This window comes from Scatophagus argus, chromosome 23 (genome assembly GCF_020382885.2).
Source record: "Scatophagus argus isolate fScaArg1 chromosome 23, fScaArg1.pri, whole genome shotgun sequence".
In the NCBI taxonomy this organism is placed as follows: Eukaryota; Metazoa; Chordata; class Actinopteri; family Scatophagidae; genus Scatophagus; species Scatophagus argus.
The window spans coordinates 14,026,251-14,048,014 of NC_058515.1; the positions used below are offsets into that span (position 1 = coordinate 14,026,251).

The following is a 21,764-nucleotide window of genomic DNA, read 5'->3' on the forward strand; positions in this document are numbered from 1 at the left end:
CTGGTGGTTTCAAACAAAATAGGATCTTGTGTGTGGGCTTTTTCATTGAGCATTTGTGCGTTTGCATCCAGCGCCTGCGTGTTCGAGTGTGCGTCTGTCTGAGCTGATGCGCTTGTGTGTAGATGCGTCTGTATGTCTGTTCATATGTGCTAGTGTGTGTTAGTGTGTTGACTCTTCATGGGGGCTTGCAACCAGGGAGGTACCGTTGATCCGTGACCGGTGGAAGAAAGGGAAACGGATGCAGGAGGAGGAGGAGGAGGAGGAGTGATTGGGAAAGAACTCGTCTAATCAAAGGGAAGGAATTGGCATAATAGAAAAAGAGAAGGGATGAAAAGAGATACACAAACAAACAGTCAGACTGTGTGTATTCGTCTCCGTTTTCAGACGTGGTCGGATGTGAAGTTCTGACCCGGGCAGTGAAACGCTGCTCTTCCTCCCAGTTTAATCAAAATGTGAAAGCTGGTCTCGGTAGCAGATTAGTCCTATGGTGCAAGTCCAAGAAACTGGCTTTTAAATCTGTGCAGCCCCCTTCTTTTTATCATGTTGATGACAGATTGATGGACAAAAAAAAAAAAAAAATAAGCAGAAAACGAAGATTATTAATTAATTGTGTAAAATGAACCTGAAGAAACCATGTCTTCATAATGAATGTGTGCCAGGCTACAGAAATGAAGAGCAGGTGAAACCAGCGTGGTTTTAAACGTGATGAAATAAGTAAACGTTTGCACCAGCTGTGTGGAAAAAGTTTTAGATTCAAACAAGTTTCCCGCTCGCACAGTCTGCTTCTGTCTGGTTCGTTAGATTACTTAAACAACACCAAGATCTTCTGTCTGAATGAACAAAAATGTCCAGACAGATCAGATGTATTTTTTTGTGCAGCCGCTTCTTTCTGATCTCCCGCTGACCAGACAGCACTAATCGCTCTTCTCAATCAGAGTAATGACTCCACAACGCTGTTTGACCTGGCTTGATTTGCTACCGTGCTGCACGCCCTGCGATCTGGTTACCACGGCGGCACGCCTTCCTGCCCTGCTTCAAACGCACGCACAGATGCTCGCGTCCGGAAGCAGACGGGATGATGGAGCGGGACTGTGGTCTCTGATCCCTCTGACCTCTGACCTTAACCCCTGTTCGAAGGTCTGATTTGGCGGAAAGTGAGCGCGCTTGAGCGTATGTCAGCGTATGTCAGCGTGTGTGCGTGATACACGTGTTGGTGCTCCTATGTGTTTTCAGCCGTGCCGTAGCCATTGCAACGTCTGTCTGTCTCTTTTGTTTTTTTGTTTTTTTGGTTTTTTTGATCATCCAGACTGAAATATCTCAGAACTAATCAATAGACCGCCATGAAATTTGTTACAGATGATGAATCCTAATTACTTAAACTTGCATGTACCAAACGATGAGCTTTCACGTGTTCACAGACAAGTTTCCTCTCGTGGCCTTCATGCGTTTCATCACAGGAGATTAAGAGATATATTATTTACACATGTGTGACCATTATTGGGTTCAGAAAGATCTTTCTTCGAGCCCTGCACCCACCGCCAGGCCAAAGCAGTCAGCCTACGGGAAAACACGGCAGTATTCTGTAGCCAGCTGTGGTAGCATGACTGTGTTGGGGAAAATCTGGGAGGTGAAAACATGTCACGGAGATGCCCGTGAAGTTCACCCCGAACTTCAGTCCAGTGTTGGGAGACGTTGGGAGAGTGTGAATGTGTCCAACTGTGAATATGAAGCAGGGTGTCGCTGAGAAAGGACATGCATGCTCAGCCAGCCCGGTCGACCTAAAGAAAACAGAGGCAAACGGCGGATGAAAGCGGAAACACGCACTGGCCACGATTTCCACGCAAGCGAAGACAAGTAATTCAAATTGCATGTGTCGAACGTGTTACCAGCGGAGCTCTTCAGGCGCTGTTGGTCTTGTGCCAAAGTGCTTTTAGAGCTGGTTTGATATAACCACGTTAGCTCGTCAGTTAGCGACGCTGACGTCCGTAGTGACAGCTGCGCTCAGTTCAGTTAGTTTGAATGGAGCTGAACTTTTGACTGTGTTGACACTTGGGGGTTCGCTTCTGTACAGGAAGTGGACACGCGTCGGCCATCTTTATGCACATCAGTGGTTCCACCAAACATTATACACTTGACCTGTTGAACAGGCGAGGATGATTCAACCCTCTGAGTCTCACGCAGGGTTTGCTAATCGGTGGCCATTTTTGTGATGCTGGATTTCTTTCCGGTTTATATCACATGCTGGAAACCTGACCTCCAGCTCTTTGGGCTGCCACTCTGAGCTCAGTCTCTCTGTTTTGAGTCGGTCGCATCAGTTGAGTAGCTGAGGATTTTGAGCCTGCAGGAAAGTTGAGTGTCAGAGCTGCTGACTCAGTGACACATGATGTAGAAAGTCGTGCTAAGGAGCCATTTGAGGGCAAGAGAAAAGTATGAGTGGAACTTAATTTCTCCGCCACTGAACACACACACAAAACACTGAGCAGACACACACTTAGAGCAACTACACACATGGACAGAAGCAGTATTTACACTCACTCATGCCAGCTGTCCAGACATCAGGACACACACACACACACACAGAGATCGGAGTGTACTTGGCTTTCAGATTAATGACCATTCTTGATTTCTGTTATGTGTGGGCACAGCTATTCACATAAGGGCTGTGTGTGTGTGTGTGTGACATTGTCCAGAGTGTGTTTCGTGGTACCATACGTGCATACCTGTGGCTTCCTGGCTCTGCGTTCTAACCTCTCGCTGTTTTCACTGCTGACTTGTCCCTTTTTCTTTTTTTTTTTTTGTCATTGTTGTTGCCCTTTTGTGTATTTTTAGGAAATACTTGTGCACGTCTCAGTCCATTCCTCACTGGGCTGTAAACACGCCTGCACACACCGAAGGCGTTTGGCTTCCTTTTGACAGCGTCGACCGCCGTGCATTTATTGTGACTGATGGCAGCATATAAATAATAACGAAATTCAATCCAAGTGTGTATGCTGGCAGAGTTCACTAGCATACATTGACTTTTTGCCACTCTACACACACACACACACACAACATTTTTGTCCACTCGGCACTTCTGCCGCTCCAGGAATTTCCCCCCCCTCTGCTTCAAATTGTCGGAACGTTTTTAGGATTCCTCCGCTTTTTGGAGACAGAGTGAGTTTGGAATTCCAGCTCTCGTTCTCCCTCAGGCGACACGCCGTGTGTGTGCGTATGTGTGTGTGTGTGCGCGCGCATGTGTGTGTTTAGGTTGAATTCCAGGCCCAGATAATTTACTGATTTGGTTGGAATGTGTTTGTTACCCACACGGCGCTGGAATCAAACAGACACACACACACACGGGCTCTACAACACACTTGAAGAGGAGAAAGTGATCTGCTGATCATCGATGTGTGTTTGATCTCTTCTCAGCTTTTCTCTTTATGCACTTGTCTGCTACGTGTGCCTCCTCTTGAAACGTGCCCTCACCTTCTCCTGGCAGTTTTTCAGTGTGTGTGTGTGTGTCACCATTCGTCCGTCTCATGTCACTCTGGGTGTCCACACGGTCGTGTTGGACTTGAACGGGCCTCAGTTCGTCTTTCTGTGCAGCTTCTAGTGCAGCTTATTATACAAGAGGCGACCTGAGAGACGCAGGCAGCCATGAAAAACCTCGCTAGACTCCACAGATTCTGCAGAAATTTGTCTGGCTTACTTCACCAAACATCACCCACATTTCAAACATAACAAAGTCGATAGCATGTCGGAGATTTTGTAAGTGGGTCTGATTAGTGCCATCAAACATTTGTTTTAACAGCAATTTTTAGCTCATTTCAGACCCTAACAGCCTGCTGGCTTTCTGTGTGCCTTGTTGGCTGGTTGGAGGTGGTAATTTTATGATGACCGTTAAAGTCTGCTGTGGTCGAGGGTGGGCTGATGTCAGAACAGGTGACAATAGTGTCCAAAAAGTGTGTCATTTAGATAATTTATTGATTTGGGGGACAGCTTTTTTGCATCAGTTTAAGTGGTTTAAAGCTGCAGCCTTATCAGGAGATTTAAGGCAATGCTGGACTTCCAGTGAGCCTGACAACTCATAACACGGTAATGCACTCATTTGAATTGGCTGGCATTTAGACTTTTTCCAAACGGAGAGATTTCCAGACTGAGAAATTCACTTAAACTGTTTGTCCTGGCGTTCAGACGCAGCAGCTCCCTGCGAGAAATGGAAGAAATCACTTGTGTGCAGTCGCTGATTCTCTTTCTTTGTGTCTCCTTTTGTATTTGTGTTTATGTGTGCGTCCTCAGTTCGACGGAGGTGGACGATATGATCCGCAAGTCGACAAATCTCTTGTTGACCAGAACCCTCAGCAACTGTCTGCACTACGCCATTAAGAAGAAAAATGTCGGGCTGGCAGAGGTAGTGTGTGTGTGTGTGTGTGTGTGTGTGCGCGCGTGCGTGTGTTTAAAAAAGAAGAGAAAAAAAAACAATCTCTTGACGCTTGTGATAATCTCTCTCAGCAGGAACGAGCTAATGTTGTTTGCACAACTTCAGTGTGACTCGGTTGCTCAGAATGGTCACTCTGAACCTTTCCAGCTCATTTACTCTCACAAAAACAGACGTTTCCTCTCTGCAACCTGCTGCTGTTATTGTTGTTGTTGTCACAACCGAGCAGAACGGTGAAGTGCGATACCAAGAGGTGATTTTTATTTTCCACCTCCATGTGCTGTTTGTTTCCAGGCCCGATGATCAGCCTGGCGACCAAACATCATTAATTCACAGGAACAGGATGTAAGCATGTGAGAGGGAAAATTTAGCATGTCTGCATCCTTTAATAAACAAGTTCGGTTAATAGTCGCAATCGCTGCTGAGTTTCAACATAATGAGCAGATGATGGACACAAATGTCCATACGGAGGACTGTGATGCAGAAAGCAGGAACACATTTGCTCTGACTTGTGCTTTTGTTACAGTTTCTAATATCCTGTTAACATAAAATGAAGTGTGTCGCTAAATAAATCACATTTTACTGCTGTAAAAAAAAAATAAAAATAAAAACATGTTCAAATTGAACTTCACCTGAAGACGCCCCGGCATCATTTCTGTGTCCTCCGTTTGCATCCAGTTGGTGCAGGTGATCATAAACACCACCCACCTGGAGCAGAGCTGCCACTTCCTGGAGGAGTTCATATCAAACATCACGAATGTCCCGCCTGACACCGTCAACGCCACCAAGCTGTACGGGACCTCCACCTTTAAGGTACGCCCAACGCACTCCTGTCCGTCCTGTTCGTGCAAGTCTTTCGCTCTGATATCCTGACCTTTTTCTTGGCATACAACACAAACTCAGAAAGTCGTTTCGCTCTGTCTTGTCCCACGCTCATATGCCCTCTTGCTTCTTCTTTCTTTTGTTCCTTTCTCATCACGTTAGCAGCAGAAAAACCATCACGAAGCTGTGAATATGACAGAGAGCTGTCGTTAATCAAAAAAACAAAATCACACCCCCCTCTGTCCGATTGCTGCCTTCTTGCAGGACGCTCGTCACGCAGCCGAGGCGGAGATCTACACCAGCCTGAACGCCAAAATCGACCAGTTTCTCCAGCTGGCCGATTACGATTGGATGGCGGCGGTGCAGGGAGGCGGGACTCTGGACACCAGCGACTACCTGACTGACCTGATCGCTTTTCTGAAGAGCACGTTCAGCGTGTTCACCAACCTGCCTGTTAGTACACACACACACACACACAGAGTCACAAAGTGCTTTCCATGGGTTTATTAACATAAATACAGAGACTGAAGAGGAATAATATCAATCAATAAAAGACTAAAAAATCTAAGTTTTACGATGCCCACAGTCAGACTCTTAAAGATAAAGCCTAACTTCATGAGTACAGACATACCTAAGCAGCTACCTACGCAAAGTTTCCAGCAATTGGTTGTCATCTCATGTCTGTATGTTAAATATGAAGCGTGTTTTCCAAATTGTTGCACAGATCCTTTAAACGGTGTTGTCAGAAAGGCCAATCTAGTTTTTAGATTATTATATGATATTATATTATATTTTAGATTAGAACTCTGGCTTGTCTGTGTGTGTAAACAGCTTGCGTTTGTGTGTGTGTGTGTGTGTTACATAAGTTCGCTCACCAGTCTCTCTGCATGTTAGCATGAGACATCGCAGGGCAGGACAATCTGCTTTAGTTCGTTATGCCGAGTGTGGGCTTGTTAGATCGTTAACATGGGGCCCGTTAAGCTCATTAAAGGGTGAGCTGGTTGGGTCAGCAGCACCAGATTACTTAGCGGCTCAGGCCATTGACTCTACAGCCCCACTGTAATCACATTATACACTCTGTCAGGATGTTACAGTGCAGAGTGTAGAAAATCTTCATAATTGTGACGTTTCCTGTTGATGAAACGTAGTGTTTCCTGTTCTCATAACGAGTACAAACGAGTTATTACTTATTCTACTGCGCTTTTGTAATTTCCCAGTAATGGGACTAGGATTATTTTATCTTAATATCCAGCGTTATGACCTGTATAATTTGCAGTTAATCCGATCTGGCATGTTTAAAAAATAATCATTTAATTTCAAAAGGCCAATTGGCTGGTAGATAAATGAATTAATCAATAAATAAAAGCAGAGGGGCAGGACTGATTCTGTGTGTTGCAGCTTCCAGATAAATGTTTCTCAGCATTAATTTGCATTTTAAATTTCATATTTAATGTTGAGGTTAATGTGAGCTCCAAACAAACGTGGAATAACTCTTAGATCCGACATAAATCCAGACTTTGTAGATGTATTGATTAGGTATAATCACATTTTCTGCAAACAGAATTTATCGTCTGTGTTTGGATCTTTTTTATGTACACGAGCACACACGATTCATGTTCCCACTCTAGTGTGAGATGGTTTCAGGCACATGGACCGTTCTCGTGAAACACACACACGCACACACAGATTTGGTCAAAGCAGGTCACAAGGCCACACACACAAGGTGGTCAAGCTAAGTGTTTTCCAGCATTTCTAAGAAGCTTTTCCTACACCCCCAGGAGCCCCGGACATGACCCCGTCTCACACACACACACTTTAACACACACACACACACAGTGCGGGGCCTCCTAAGTAGATCAGATGCTATGGATCTAAAAAGCTGGGTGGCATGACCCTCTGAAACAAGAGGTGATCATATAAAAGAGTGGAGTTACACAGACGTGACCAGACAGAAAACTGCTTTAGCTGCTGTTACAGCAGCAACCACTACTGCTTGCTTCTACTTCTTTAAATTTTGGACCTGATTCCCAAGTGCCCCGTGGGAAACCTGCTCGAACCCCACATGCTTTCATTCATTTACACCTAATCTGATTCGACCAGAGGACAAACAGACGTGATCCAAAACGCTCTACTTATTAGTGTTAGTAATGTTTTTTTTTTTTTCCCCATGTTAGCGCTGAGTGATCTCAGAAGCAGAAGTTTGGGCAACGTCCATCACAATTTCCTAAAGCCCAAAGTGATGCCGGCAAATTTCTCCTTAAGTTCAGCCGACAGTCACAATCCTCCAAAAATTAAATGTTATCTGTCACAAGAAGAGAAGGAACAGCAACGAGTCTCCACGTCTGAAAAGCTGCGAGAACGTGAAAATAAACCCAAACCAACTAATCCGTTACCAAAGTGGTTTCTGTTTAGTTTTCTGTCAGCATTAATACCACAGGCTTTTACAACTTAAACTGCTGCTTCTGATTTCTACTGCAGTATTACTTTGACTTATTCTTGTTAATGCAGTCACTGTTTTTGCTGTCAGTAGCCAAAAAGTAAACAGCTAAGAACCAAACTCCTAAACTCCTAAAGCTGATGTTCTGAAATCTGCATTTAATTCAGCTGAAAGGAGAAACACAAGAGAGAAGAATACAGTAGAACTCCAGTAGAAGACAGTAGAGGAAAATGAGGTGGAAGACACATTGGATTGGAAGAGCAGATCACCCACCCGTCATTGGTGTTTGCTACAACCGTCTGTGTGTTGGTGCTCATCTGGTTGTTTTAACAGCTCTAAATGTCCTGAAAAAGCTGAGTGGGCTCACATTTCTTCAACACACACACACACACACACACACACACACACAAGTTCTCACCAGAGAGGAAAATGTTACCTTATCCAAGAGCTAATAATACCACTCAGAGTTTAGTGCAAGCTAAATACTCCTAATCGAATTGAGCTCACGTTTACAGATGGAACTGGGAAGGCATGAAAAGGCCTCCGGAGTGAAAATAATCACGTGAAAATTAGAGAGGAAATTCTGGACTCTCCTCTGACCGTGGTGCTCCCAGTTTTATTCCTTATAAGCTCTTTGAGCTCTTTGTGCTGTGCTCGCAGAAGGTCTGGCGTCCGCTTCTCCTCTGTGTGCCGAGGACTCGCCGAGTTCTCCGCGGTGCTTCAGCACGTCGCAACAAATTGCCGGTTAAAGCCAGATTAGCATCGTCTCAAGGGCAGTAAATACTTTGCACACGGAGGTGGAAAAAGCTGCCGGTGTTCTTGCAGTGACTTGATGGAGGACTTCTGTTTCCATGCACTCCTTCATTTCCCCTCAGCTTTTCATACTCCCGTTTTTTGTTTAATTTCCCCGTTTATTTTTCTCACCGTAGGGAACACCCGTAGAACACGCCACCTTGCCGGTGAGTATCTGGGTTGTTGTGGTAACGGAGTGATGCTTACCAGTCCCTCGCTCACCTTGTTTGACCCTTCAACCCTAAAACCCCCTCTTGAGAGTTCACCAAACCAGCATGTGAGACGAAAAGGCGGGTGATGCACGTTTGCCTGAATCTGTGTGTCCGATATTAACCAGGGAGGGAGATGGTAACCGGTCGCCTGCCAGCACTAAAGAGTTTTACTTGCCTTTAGGCCAATGTACCAGGTTACGACATCATTTGGAGGTCCTGGTCCACCCTGAAAGTTTATTTATACATTTAAAGATGCCACTGAAGACTTTTATTTGACATAATTTGACCGGAACGGTGAGAGTCTTGTGTTCACTTGCCTGGGAACACAGCTGTAGTCCGGAGCCAATTATTTAATAAAGATAAATCTCATAAAAGCCTGTAAAAAGAAGTGCATTTACATCTCGCTGCACCACACGAAAAATAAGTTTCCAGCCCTGGTGTTTGTCAGCTCCATTGTGGTTTTAGTTCCCTGAGGTGAAGCTGCTTGCACTCGCTCTTTGTGTGTGTATGTGTGTGTGAGAACATGCAAAGAGAAAACACTCACAGAAGTGCACCCCGGAGTTCAGACTCCATATTTGTGGCGTTTCTCGAGTGACGTGAACAAATGCCTGCCCATAACGCAAGCAGTCCGTGATTGTTCCGCACGACTGAACCTGGATCTGTTCCCTGTAAAGTGATTTGGAGGTTGACTATGCGGCTTTAACTCTCGCACACATTTTTGGGTCGTTTTCCCGAGTCGTGGATCACAGTAAAGATCGCCAACCCTTGAGCTGAAAGTCATTCCTGTCGCAGCTTCGGTGGAAGCAGCGCTGAGCTGCGGTGTCGCACGTCAGCATCATATTTTTTGCTATGATCCCACCTCTTGACTTTTGGCTGCCCTAACCTGCTGTTCACTTGACTGACAACTTTCTGGATGGACAGAGAGCATATTATACACCGTGTCCAATCCCTTCCAGGAGTTGTGAATCAGTGCGTTATGGCGTCGTGAGGCAGTGACTTACCGTGCTGCTGTGTTTCTAGCTCAGCCTGCTTCTGGCCTTATGAGGCTTAAGTTGAAGTCAGCTGGGAGCTCTTGAAGACAAACTGTGCCCAAAAATGAGTGCATGGTTTGGTGGAGAGGCACGTAAATCTGTTACTACACTGAAGACTTTCCCATATGAGGCTCTGGTTGTTCTAACAAATTTATCAGCAGTGTTTTGAGTCTTTCTGCTTGAATTTTCTTGACTAAATTTAGAGACGAACACGATCTTAGAGAAGCTCAGATGTGGAAAATAAGCCCCACAGAATACGTTAAACTGAACGCTGTGTTTATTTGACGTATATTCAGTACCTGTGCTGCCTCGCCGCAGGATTTGTAAACAACTTGTCATTGTCTGTGGTGATCGCATGTGCAGCTAACTGAGCAGGACAGCTGGAGAAGCGTGTTTGACCACACACGGGCGGATTTATTTCCCCCGAAAACACAACGTGTGAGGCCGCAGGTTCATCTCCTGTTGCATTAAGTTAGCATTGCATGTGGTCAGCTGGAAGCTTCGTCAAGCTCTTTCTAAGCTCCGGAAAATGTGCTTTCAAACCTTAAAGCAGCTTCTTCTCGTGTCCATCTCATAAATCGCAGCTCCGGTTTGTTCTCTGAGGAGAAAAATCACGTCGTTTGTTCATCAGCCTCGTCTCAGGCTTCGCCTCAGCAGCACTGATTGATGTAGTTTTAAATGTCTGAGCTGTCAGTTTTCCTAAACGTCGAGACAGAAATGTATGCGTTGATTAACATATTTTACTGTCATTCTCATCTGTCTGCATTCCTTTCACTACTCCTCCTTTTCCTTCCTCTGCCCTCGTTCGTTCCCATTCCTTGATTATTCGCCACCTCGGTCGGAGCCTGACCCCGGCAGTCTCGTCCCCATCCTCTCCCCTTCACCTCTTTCCCTCCACCTCGCCTGCTTTCTTTCGTCTCTTGTCTATTTGTTCAGCCGTTAGGAGCTGAGTAGCTTTTAATGAGCTCTTTGATGAACGTCTCTCGTTAGCAGGAAGGGAGGGATGGAGGGATGGGAGGAGTGGTGAGGTGGAGGTTAGGAGGGAGTGAGGATTAGAAAAGAAGCATCACTTCATTCTGTGTCGTTCTCACCTGTCTGTGATTCACTTCCTGTCTTCCCCCTCTTGTTTCCCTTCCTTCCTTACTTCGTTGCTCCCTCCGTCCTTCTCTCACCCCCCTCTTGTTTACTACTTCTGTGTCCTTTCCTTGCCCTTGGTTTCTTTCCCCTTTCTTCCCTTTTTTCCTTCACCTCTCCTTCTCTCTCTCTTTTCTTATCCTTTCTTTTACTCCCCTTCTCTCAACCTTTTCCTTTCTTTTTCTTCTATCACCATCTCTTCTTCACTTTTCCTCAGCTCTACCTCCACTCCCTCACCTTTCTTCTCCTTTTCTCTACTCCCCTTCCCTTTCTTCACCTTTCCTCAACCTTTTCTTGCCTTTCCTTTCTTCTCCTATCTTCCCTCCTCTCCCTCCCTCCCTCCCTCGCACCTCAGGCTAATGGTTCCCAGTTGTCTGTATTGAACTCTGAGACAACTCCAGTTCCTGTCAGACAGACCTACCTGTGTGTGTGTGTGTGTGTGTGTGGACATGTAAATAGAATTAGCCTATTTCACGCTCAATCTCAGCCTCTGATAACTGACCCCTGGGGCTGTATGGAGTGTGTGTGTGTGTGTGTGCGCGTGTGTGTGCGTGTGCATGCGTGTGCATACGGAGCTCAGAGGCCAGCATCGTGTTGGAGGATATCCGGCCAGTCGTAGGTGTGTGTTTGTCGAACATATGTGCTCGCACGTGTGCACCGTGTGTGTAATTTGATTTCCCTTTGAGGTGAGGGCTGCCTCTTGTATGAACTGTGCTCCAGACCCCTTCCTGAGGTGGACCTCGGGTTCTCTCTCGGCTACAATGGGATCTTTCTGCGGCTGTCGGGTTTGTTATATAAGATAAGATGAATTTTGTGGATCTCCGAGGGGAAACCGGTTTATTACAGCGGCGGCAAGTCGAGCCTCCGCCTGGAGAACCTACAGAGGAAATTATATTTAAGGGTGTCGTTTCTTAACGAAAGCCAATCATTTTAATTAATGTGTGTAATGTTTTTTTTCTTCCTTTTTAAACTTGGACTCACTGTTCATTTATTATTAAATTTCCTGCTCACAGTATTCCAGGAAACAGGAACAGTTTGACCATTTCCCCAGAATCTTTACAAACAGACCACCTCACAGGAATTATTAATGTATAGTTTGTTTCATTTCCTTGCCTAAGATGAAACCAGACTGTTGGAGGCCTGAACAGGCAGATTTATTGGCACGTGTTCATAAGTCAGCGCTCTGATGAGCTGTCACCTCCACGGGAGGCAGCAGGTTAGCGAACAGCCAGTTTTGCTGTCTGTTTGCAGTTTTTCGCCAAAACACGACGGATGGTTTCAAGAACAGGAAAGTTACTGCAATTCAAGTCGCGTGGGTAACACGTTCACTGCAAGCGATAGCGATGTTTTACAAACGCGGCGAGAGAGAGAGAGAGAGAAACGGAGTGTGTGATCAGAGCTGTGTAAACACACAGTGCAGTTAAATCATCACAGCAACACTCACAGCTGAACGTTAAGCGCACTTCTACACGTGTTTGTCTGGTCGGGTGTATATTTGCACATGTTGGGTGTGTACATGCGTCTCTCGTCTCATTGTGTGATTAATGAAGGCACTTAAGTATGCAGACTAAAAGGTCTGTTTGTTAATCACCTGAAGGTGTGTGTGTGTGTGTGTGTGTCTCAGACAGACACATCAAAGTCCCGTCAGGATTCATTTGAGCAATCAGGCGCTGCAGTAGAACATGCACTTCCTCTGCTTGTTTTGCTCCTTGTTTCATACAGAAGACGAGAAGTTACGGGGAATAAAGTTTTTGTTGTTGTTGTTGTTTTTTATTTGGTTTTGTTTTCTTATGATTGTGAGGACGTTAATCGCTCAGCAGGTTGTCGGAGGTGCACTAGTGGAATTCAGGAGAAGGAAGTTCAATAAAAGTGGACGTGACACTGAGCTGTTTCATGATTAGGAGGAAACAAAAATGTTTTCTCGCTGCGGATTTCTTTCATTTGCCCCTCGAGCTTCGACGTTGAACTTTTGTAAGTTTTAGCTCATTTTCATTATTCTTCTCATTGCTTCATTCCGTTGGAATGCAGTCGTCAAGGTCAAGGCCAAGGCCACGGCTTGTCACTGAGACTGCACGCACACACACACACACACACTCGGTCAAACTAACACAAACATGTGTTTTGGTTTCTGTATTAATGCGTTGTCATGTGCTTCCTCATCCGCTGCTTTTATTCTTGTTATGCTACTTCATCATTCTGACTGCACCTGAACGCAGCACACAATGTTAATGCTCACTGTGTGTGTGTGTGTGTTCATACAGTGAAACAGCCGGTGAACTCACTGTGATTGCTGCTGCATACGAGCACATGCTAACGTCTGTTTGCGTTGTGATGTCAGCATCAAAACTTCAACTTTATTTAAACAGACGATGTTTCGATCCCAGCTGGTTTGTTTTCAGTTAAAACAAAACCAAAACAAAAACAAAACACCACATGCACGATGTTGGCATATTTGACAGAACATGGAGCCCTCACATCTCTTTCTTTCTGTGTGTGTGTGTGTTTCTCGTTCTCAGGGTAAAGTGGCCCAGACGGCCTGCATGTCGGCCTGTAAGCACATCTCCACCTCCCTCATGCAGCTCCTGCTCGACCCGGAGGTCAGGCAGATCTCCATGGGGGCTCTGCACCAGCTCTACGCCGACGTCCAGGAGTGCGAGAGTGAGTGTCCACGTTCACTTTTCAAAGTGGCAGACCTCTCTTAAGTATCCCAAGCTTTCACCCCACCACTCTTTAATCTCTTCTTTCATTTGTTCACTGCTTCCTTTCCACACACACACACACACACACACACACTTCTCTCGCACTTCTCTCAGCAGTAACATTTTTGACTCAACCTGACGTCAAACCGTCCTCACTCTGACACGGAAATGACTCAGTTTGGTAATGAGGATATTAATTACTAGTTTTGGTGCAGTTTGCAGTATGAAAGCGCAGAGGGCGCCATGAATCAACTCGGAGGGGGGTGGAGACCATCTCACATTCCCATGGAAATCAGTCTCTCTTTCCTCTCTTATCTCTCTTTTCTTTACTACTCTGCTCTCCCACTTCTTTGTCCTCCCGTTTTTCATCTCTTCCCTTCTTTTCTTTTGAGGGACATGAAGGGGGGGTGAGAGGGTGGAGAGATGGAGCGAGCAGGTGGAGAGAGAGAGAGAGAAAAGTATGAATGAACGATCGGAGCCTGACAGAGAAAGCAGAGAGGAACAGGAACGAGGGATTAATGAAAAGGGGTGAAATGAAAAGTGGACGGAGAGATTAAAGGGAAGAAAGGTGGAGGCTGGGATGGAGGGATATATGATGAAATCAATTTAAAAAAATGGGAGGTAGGAGGAAGAGAGAAAGGAAGGAGGTTTCGTGAACAAGCGATGCAGAAGTAGACGGGAAAGAAACGAAAAGAAGTCATGAAAACACGGGAGGATGAAAATTAAACGGCAGCGTGAAAAAGTAAAACAAGCTGAATCTGCTGAAAGGAGATTAAAAATGATTAAAAGAATAAGGAGCAAAATACACTGTTGGAGGGTGTCGGAGGAACGACCTGAACTGAGACGGGATTAATGTAGGAGGATCGAGCAGACTGGGATGAAAGAGGTGGAGGAACAGGAGGGCAGGGAAAATGGGATTTAATGAAGGAGGTAAACATGAAAGTACGGGAGAAAGAAAGGAGGGCAGAGAAGAGAGCAGAATACATGGATGAGAGGAGAGATTAAAGGAAAATTAAGTGCGAGTCTGAAAGGAGGAGGAAGCGAGGAGGGATTAGAGATTAAATAAAAGGAGGAGGAATTTCAGGATTGTGACAGATAAAAAGGAAGGGAGGCGCACATGAAGTGAACACAATCACTGGGCGAGGAGGAGGTGGAGGAGGAGGAGGTGATGAAAGTGAAGGTGTCAGATGTTTGGGAAGGAAGGGAAAAGAAGTATGGAAAACATGAAGAAACCGCTTTCACTCGTCGGACACAAATGGCTGAGAGGATCGCAGGAAGACACAAAGCAGGAAGAAACTCTGAGAAAGTTGGGACAAATTTGAGAGAAAATTGACGAAAGTGAAAGAAACAGAACAACAGAATAAAGGTTGAAAAATTTGACGAGTGGAAAATAAGAATGATGAAGTAAAAACTACAGAAAACTTAAAAAGTGAAAGGATGAAAGTGAAGTGAGAAATGGGAAACAGAGAATGAAATGAATGTGAGCTAAAAGTTAAAACGGAGAAAAGGCAGAAGAAGGTAGAAGCGACCTCGTCCAAATCGTTTAAAATTTAGAGCCGCAGTGTCACCAAACCTGTGACGGATCAGAAGGTGCTCACCAGGATCACTTTTTGTCAAGTTCACAATTTATCATTACAATCGATAGGCGATTGGGGGGGGGGTTTGGCCCCGGAAAGAGATGAAAGGTTAGTTCAGCCTCAGCCCTGTGTGTGTGTGTGTGTGTGTGTGTGTGTCTCATGGGGGTCACTGAAGATGGCAGGCGTGTAATCAGTGCTGTGGTGTGTATGGCCTTGTGTGTGTGTGTGTGTGTGAGAGAGAGGGTGAGTCCTGAGGTGAAAGAGATTAGCTACAGGCTTGCTCTCTCTCTCTCCCTCTCCCTCCCTCCCTCTCTCTCTCTCTCTGCAGCACTCCTCTTTTCTCTCGTTCCCTCGCTCAGAATACCAGTCGGCTTGTTTACGGGGGCCAACTGACGCCAGGACCCCAGCTCACACTCCGAACGACCCCGACACACACATCCGCACACACTCACGCAGGCGTCACCCCGGGTTCAAAATCCAACAGTCCTCAACTGTTCTCAAACATGCAGGCAAAGCCCTGTACAAACAACAAACAAACACACACACACACACACACACTTAACAAACCTTCCGACTGTCACAGACACACACACACACTCACATCCAGCAAGACAAATGCTTGCAAATCGTCCACACACACACATTCAACACAGCGCTGCGTTTAAACACACTACAAAACCTTAGCTCTTTCTCACACACACACACACACTCTTTCTCTTTTTCAACAAGACCCGGCGACATGACTCTAACACCCTGCCCTCCTCCCCCTCCTCCTCCGCCCCCTCCTCCGCCTCCCTCCTCCCCAGGCTGTCATTTGTCTGCCAATCTATCCCGATGCATAGCGAATCTGACCAGGTCTTTTATTATTCCGTTTTTCACCCTCTTTTTTTCCCCTCCTCCTCCTCCTCTCTTCCCTCTCTCCGGGGGTGGACTGGGGGGGCGGGTTTGTATTTTCCCACAGGTTTTGCCAGAGCCGGCCCGGTCGCAGGCTTCCAGGGTGACACGTTGCTTCTGGCCTTCAGTGACTTGAGACAAGTAGGTCTTTGTCTCCCTCGTGGTCCTCTCTCCTTCGTTTTCTCTTTCTCTGTTTTCTTCTGTCCACTATCTTTTTTCTACCTCCTCCTCCTCCCCCCTCGTCCTTTTCATCCTTCCTCCCATCCCTCCCCCCCAGTTGTCGTCCTCCTCCTCCGACTCTTTCTTCTCCTTGTCCTACTCCTTCATTTGGTTTTCTGATTTTTTTGTTTTGTTTTGTTTTTTACCCTCCACTTTATGCTACATCAACTTCATGTCCCTTTCATCCTTACTTTGCCAACTTCCGACATTCCCACAAAATTTTCTTCCTTTGTTTGTCGCCATTCACCAAATGCTTGTCTTTTCCTTCGATGTTTGTCGTTGCTGACTGATAAATTATTGCAGTAATGCGGAAAGGAATCAAACGCAAAACGGAGCTCATGATTTGCTGTGTTCTAAAGCTTCTAGAGAAATTCAAATGAGAAAAAAAGTTGTATTTTCTGAGCTCTAATTGTTGCTTAAGTCTCACTTATGGCTCTTATGGGATAATATGATATTTTGGAAATTCTTAAACGTCATCCCGTGATCGTCTTGTGAGTCCGATGCAGGAGGTCGGATGGATCAGGTCGCATGGATGCCGTTCTGATCTGAACAAATCAGGCTGCTTCTTTGTGGGATGATTTTTGTGGTTCTTGTAATAACTTCTGTTGATGTCTTTTAGCAAGCAGCATCAACAGACCGACTTTTATTTCCTCTGCCAAAGCCTGAAAGCTTGCGGAGACTCGCAGTGCGGACAGACCGGACGACGCAGTCTCTGCTGCAGCGATTAACCTGCTCTGACGTTTTTTAACTGAGGTGTGTTGTGACACACCTGCGTCATTGAACAGGTGAAAATGTGTAACTGACGGGCCGCACCGGGTCCTCGGACCTGATGTTGTGAAACGGTTGAATGCAGGAAGTGGGCCCGGCTGTGCGCTGGGGACGTCTTGTTTCGGGGTCCTGGGAAAAACCGAGCAGAACCAGCCGGAGGAGGGACAGAACTGGACGCCTCCACTGTGTTCTGGAGAATACAGGATGTTGGGCGGAGTGTGTGTGTGTGTGTGTGCGCGCGTGCACGCTGTATTTCGACTTTACGGAGAGGAAAAAAGCGTTTGGCAGGAAAGCGCGTACGTGCACGCAAGCGCGTTTGAGCGAACTTGTGTTTGCCGTCGTCGTTTTCGAGTGTGTTCTTTCAGGAAAGACTCTGGTGTGTGTTAGTGTGTCATCAGCGCTGAATGTGTGTAACTGAGCAGTGTGTGTGTGTCTGTGTGTCATCGTTGTGAATGTGTGTAACTGAGCAGTGTGTGTGTGTCATCGTTGTGAATGTGTGAAACGGGGCAGAGAGTCAAGGCGAAAGTTTGTGTGGCTTTCTGGCTGCTGTGTGCGTGTGTGTTTGTCATCGTTGCTGTGAAAGTGTGTGAAACTGAGCGTAGAGAGAGCGTGTGTGTGTGTGTGTGTGTCCGTTTGTGTGTCATCATAGTGAATGTGTGAAACAGGGCGGAGAGCGAGTCAAAGTTTGTGTGTCCGCCTGCCTGTCTTTGATGAGTGTGTCTGTGTGTGTTTGTCGTCGTCGTTGTTGAGTGTGTGAAAGTGTGTGTGTGTGTGTGTGACAGCGGATGACGGATGGGCCGGCAGGACGGAGCAGGGGACGATGAATGAGGTGACAGACAGAGACGGATAGCCCTTTATCCCTCCGTCACAATCCCTCTTTCTCTCTCCCTCTCTTCTCTTTCTCCGCCTGTCGGGATGATGCAGTGCCTCTTGTTCTCTCGCTCGGAGGAGGAGAAGGACGGGGGGAAGATGGGGAGAAGGAGAAAAGAGAAAAATTGCATTCATCCGGCATCGATGTTTACTTCAATCCCCCTCCTCCTCCTCCTCCTCCTCCTTTGCTCCCACTCTTCCTCTGTTTCCATCCCCTCATTCTCCTCCTCCTCCTCCCCCTCTCGACCGATCAGAATCCGTTGCTCCTTTTGGAGTTATTCAGCTTCCTTCGCTCTTTTCTTTCTTTCCTTCGGTCGGCCATTGTTGTTGTTGTTTTTTGCCGCCATTCTTATCGTGTCAAAAGAAATTCCTCCCTCCTCGACGTGCGCTTTCATGCGCTTTCAACATCTGCTCGAGCGCATCTTTTTGTGTCCTCGTTCTTTCAGGTGAATTTTTCATCTTAGCGCGTCGACATGCGGAGCTTTCATACGTGCTCATACGTGATGCTTTTGGAGTGTGTGTGTGTGTGTGTGTGTGTCTTTGTATGTGTGTGTGACCTGGTGGTGAATGGCCGATAAATCACGCTGACGGGACCGTTTGTTGTGCGCTCGGGTCCCGGTGTTCTGGAAGGTTCCGGGGTCCTGGGACAGGGCCGAGACGGGAGTTCCCCTGGGACACACACACACACACACACACACACACATTCATAGATACTGAGATGGACACACACGATGAAAACACGGTTTGTCTCCGAGCAGCTTGAAAGACACAGCATGTCCAGAAGCGAGAGGCGTGATATTTGTCGAATATATCTTGTTAGTGTGCTTGTTTGATTCACACCTCAAATTCAGCAGCGTTTGGTTTTATCTCAGACCTTCACCTGAGAATAATTCGGTCTAAAATTAGCAAACGTCCTGATTTAAAACAGGAGAAAAATCTGCTCAAAGCATCAGGACGCAAGACAAACTTTCTGGGTTCTGTGACAGTTTTCAGCAGTCGGTGCTGCAGGCACAGACCGCTCGCTACCCGCAAAGTATTTAGGTTCCATACCCAGAATATCATACTGTGTCTGCTTTAGCACAGGCTGAAGTTCTTTCCATTTGGCCAGAAAAATGACTTGCTTTAACAGATGGGAAAATTCTCAAGTTCCTGCTGCATGAGATAAACTCAGCAGAGTCCCAGTGCCATACCAGCACTGTGAAGTATACCCTGTTTATTAATCCGCACACTTTGCAGCCTTTTGCACTTTAACACTTTGCTGTTTAGTGCGAACAGGAAGTGCAGTAGTTTCAGGATGAAATCCTGCTGTCAGTGTAAAAGCTGGATTGTTATGCTGTTTTTGTAAAGCTCTCCTTCAGCTCTCTACAAATGCCCATCAAAAATCAGCCTTTATGTTGCAACTTTCCAAACTGCAGCCTACAGATGTGGTTGAAAAAGTCTCGGTCACATCACATTGGAAGACTTTTATCACAACCACACATATTCTTCCTCTGTTTAATGTTGCGAGATCAGTCTGAAAGTCCTTCATCAGTCAGGTTTCGTCTCTCTTCGTCTCATCGTCTCAGTCACCACTTCTCTGCTGGTGACTTTTTAACGTCGTGGTTGCCCAGTTTCTTGCGTCCCTAACAAGACCTTGAAAAACGGTCATCGGGGATGCAGGCGGTTCCAGTTTCTGACCTGAAGTTGGCCTGGAGTGACAGCAGAAATCGGAGCATCAAATCCAAACGTCAGAAGCGTCTGAAGCCACAGTCTGTGCAGCTTTCATCCTGTTTATTTTGGACTCCAAACATCAGAGAGCTGCTTGGGTTCGCCATTTCTGATTTAACTCCAAATCCTCTGGTAATCTCTGCAATATGGCTAGTAATGCGACCAAAGTAGGTTTAAACGATCAGTTATTCTGGGATGAGATTTAATTTGGACTATAAAATGTCCGTCACAGTTTCCCCGCGGCCAAAGCTGGCATGTTCAAACGACTTGCTTCGTCAGAACGCTTCAAACCTCAAAGATACTCACTTTACAAGTTTGTTGAATAATATTGTGCACTCAGTCATTTCTAACTGAATGACTTTATTGCATCTGAAGCGGTTTTAGGTAGCTGCAGGACCCTCGGGGGTCCACATGCTGTCAACGTGCCCTCTGTGGGTCTGACTGAACGGAGCTGTTAAACACAACACACCCAGGATTCATTAAAGCTTCCTGCGTCGGACTGAAAAGCTGCAACACGCGGCTCAGATTTTTCACGTTCATCCACAGCTGCTTCGGAGTGTCTAGAAAAAAGGCTGATTCACTGTAACAAGCTTATCTGAGCTGTCAGCAGCTTTCTCCCGTTCCCCGCCGTCGCTAAATAATTTGCTGAGCGTAGGAGGCTGATTGTGTCTGCGTGTGTGTGTGTGTGTGTGTGTGCTCCCCAGGCTGCCCTTCTCCACAGATCCTATCAATCCTCCTATATTTAGAAACATTCAGAAGTCTGTGGTTGCTTTAAACCTTTGGCTGCCCCTCGTGTGTGTTGGTTTGTGTGTGTGTGTGTGTGTGTGTGTTGCGGTGTGGCGTCCCCCCAGAAAAACGCTTGCAACAGTAGAGTTCCACTCATCCCCTTCTCCACTCGTCCATACGCCAGGCATTCCTTCACCTTCGGCCCAGTCGTGTGTGTGTGTGTGTGTTGTCATTGATTGGTCCTGGTTTCGTTCCTCTGGTTGACCACAGACAGTTAAATTCCATCCATTCATCATGTCATCTCCGTTCCCCTCCAGCCCCCCCTCCCTCCTTCTTCTTCTCTTTCTTATGTCTTTTATTTTCCCAAAGTCTCCAGTTTATTGAACTTTAAACTCTTTTCGTTCTCTCTTTTCTGTCACCTTCACTTCTCTTCTCCCCACCCGCCATATTCAGACTTGTCTCCATCTCCTCGCTTTCATCCTCTCCTTCCCTTCCTGTCATTTTTTTTCTCTTTTTATCTCCTTGTCTCTCATGCACTCACCTGACTGAGCCTGTCCTGTGCTAACTGGATTTCACTGGTCAAACTGCTGACTTTCCTTCGTCGTCCCACACACACACACACACACACACACACACACGTTTGCTTCGAGAGCTGGCGTTTGTGTGTGTGTCCTGACCATTACCTCACGAGGCTTCCCTCTCTCTCTCCCTCCAAAAGCAACATGTCACAGCATGACAGCTGCTCGCCTTATCCCGACGCTGTGTGTGCAGATTGACCGCCGTAGCCGGTAGCGATTATGCAGCGACAAGAGAGGCAAGAGAGCAGATTCTCCCCCTCTGCGTGTGTGTGTGTGTGTGTGTGTGCGTGTGTGTGTGTGTGTGTGGAGGTAATAGACAAGCTGAGGGATGAGATGAGGCCCAGTGGGAGAGGAAACCTCCATCTCACCTCCTCGTAACCCAGACTAACGAGGCAGCGAGAAGGAGGGAAAAAGGTGGAAGGTGTGGAGCCGTATTTAAGGGGATTCATATAAAATGTCCATCTTGATGACTTTTCCAACCTTATGCTTCTGCTTTCTCTGTAATTTTGTGTCGGTGCTAGTGAGTTTGAGTGTGGAGGGAAAGGAGGAGGAAGACACAAACACGCAACTTTTAAAACATGTCAGTTTTAAAGCGTGGGTTCGAAAAACGGGCAAAAGTAGCCTGACTTGAAACTGACTGACCTTACAGCTGGAAAGTGTGTGTGTGAGCGGTGAGTTCATTACCTTAAAATAAATTTAAGGTTGTATATTCAGCAGACGTTAAGATCTTGTCCAACTTCCTCATGTCTCGTTCCTGTGAGAATCGCGAAGAGCCCAAATGAACTTTGGCTCTCGTTTGCACTCACAGCCGTCCAGCTAGCATGTTAGCATTGGGGAGTTTTGGCTGCGGCTTGCTCACCAACGCCGTTTAGCACAATATC

At 46.3% G+C, this 21,764-nt stretch overlaps 1 protein-coding gene across 1 annotated transcript in view; it reads left to right on the plus strand.

Annotated features, from left to right (window-relative positions):
- exoc6b (exocyst complex component 6B) overlaps window positions 1-21,764 on the plus strand; it is a 65,724-nt gene that overhangs the window by 26,868 nt on the left and 17,092 nt on the right. The window contains exons 16-20 of the mRNA XM_046381022.1: window positions 4,279-4,390; window positions 5,096-5,230; window positions 5,504-5,692; window positions 13,362-13,503; window positions 16,083-16,156. Of these exons, the coding sequence (XP_046236978.1) occupies window positions 4,279-4,390; window positions 5,096-5,230; window positions 5,504-5,692; window positions 13,362-13,503; window positions 16,083-16,156 (652 nt within the window). The remainder of the gene's footprint in view (window positions 1-4,278; window positions 4,391-5,095; window positions 5,231-5,503; window positions 5,693-13,361; window positions 13,504-16,082; window positions 16,157-21,764) is intronic.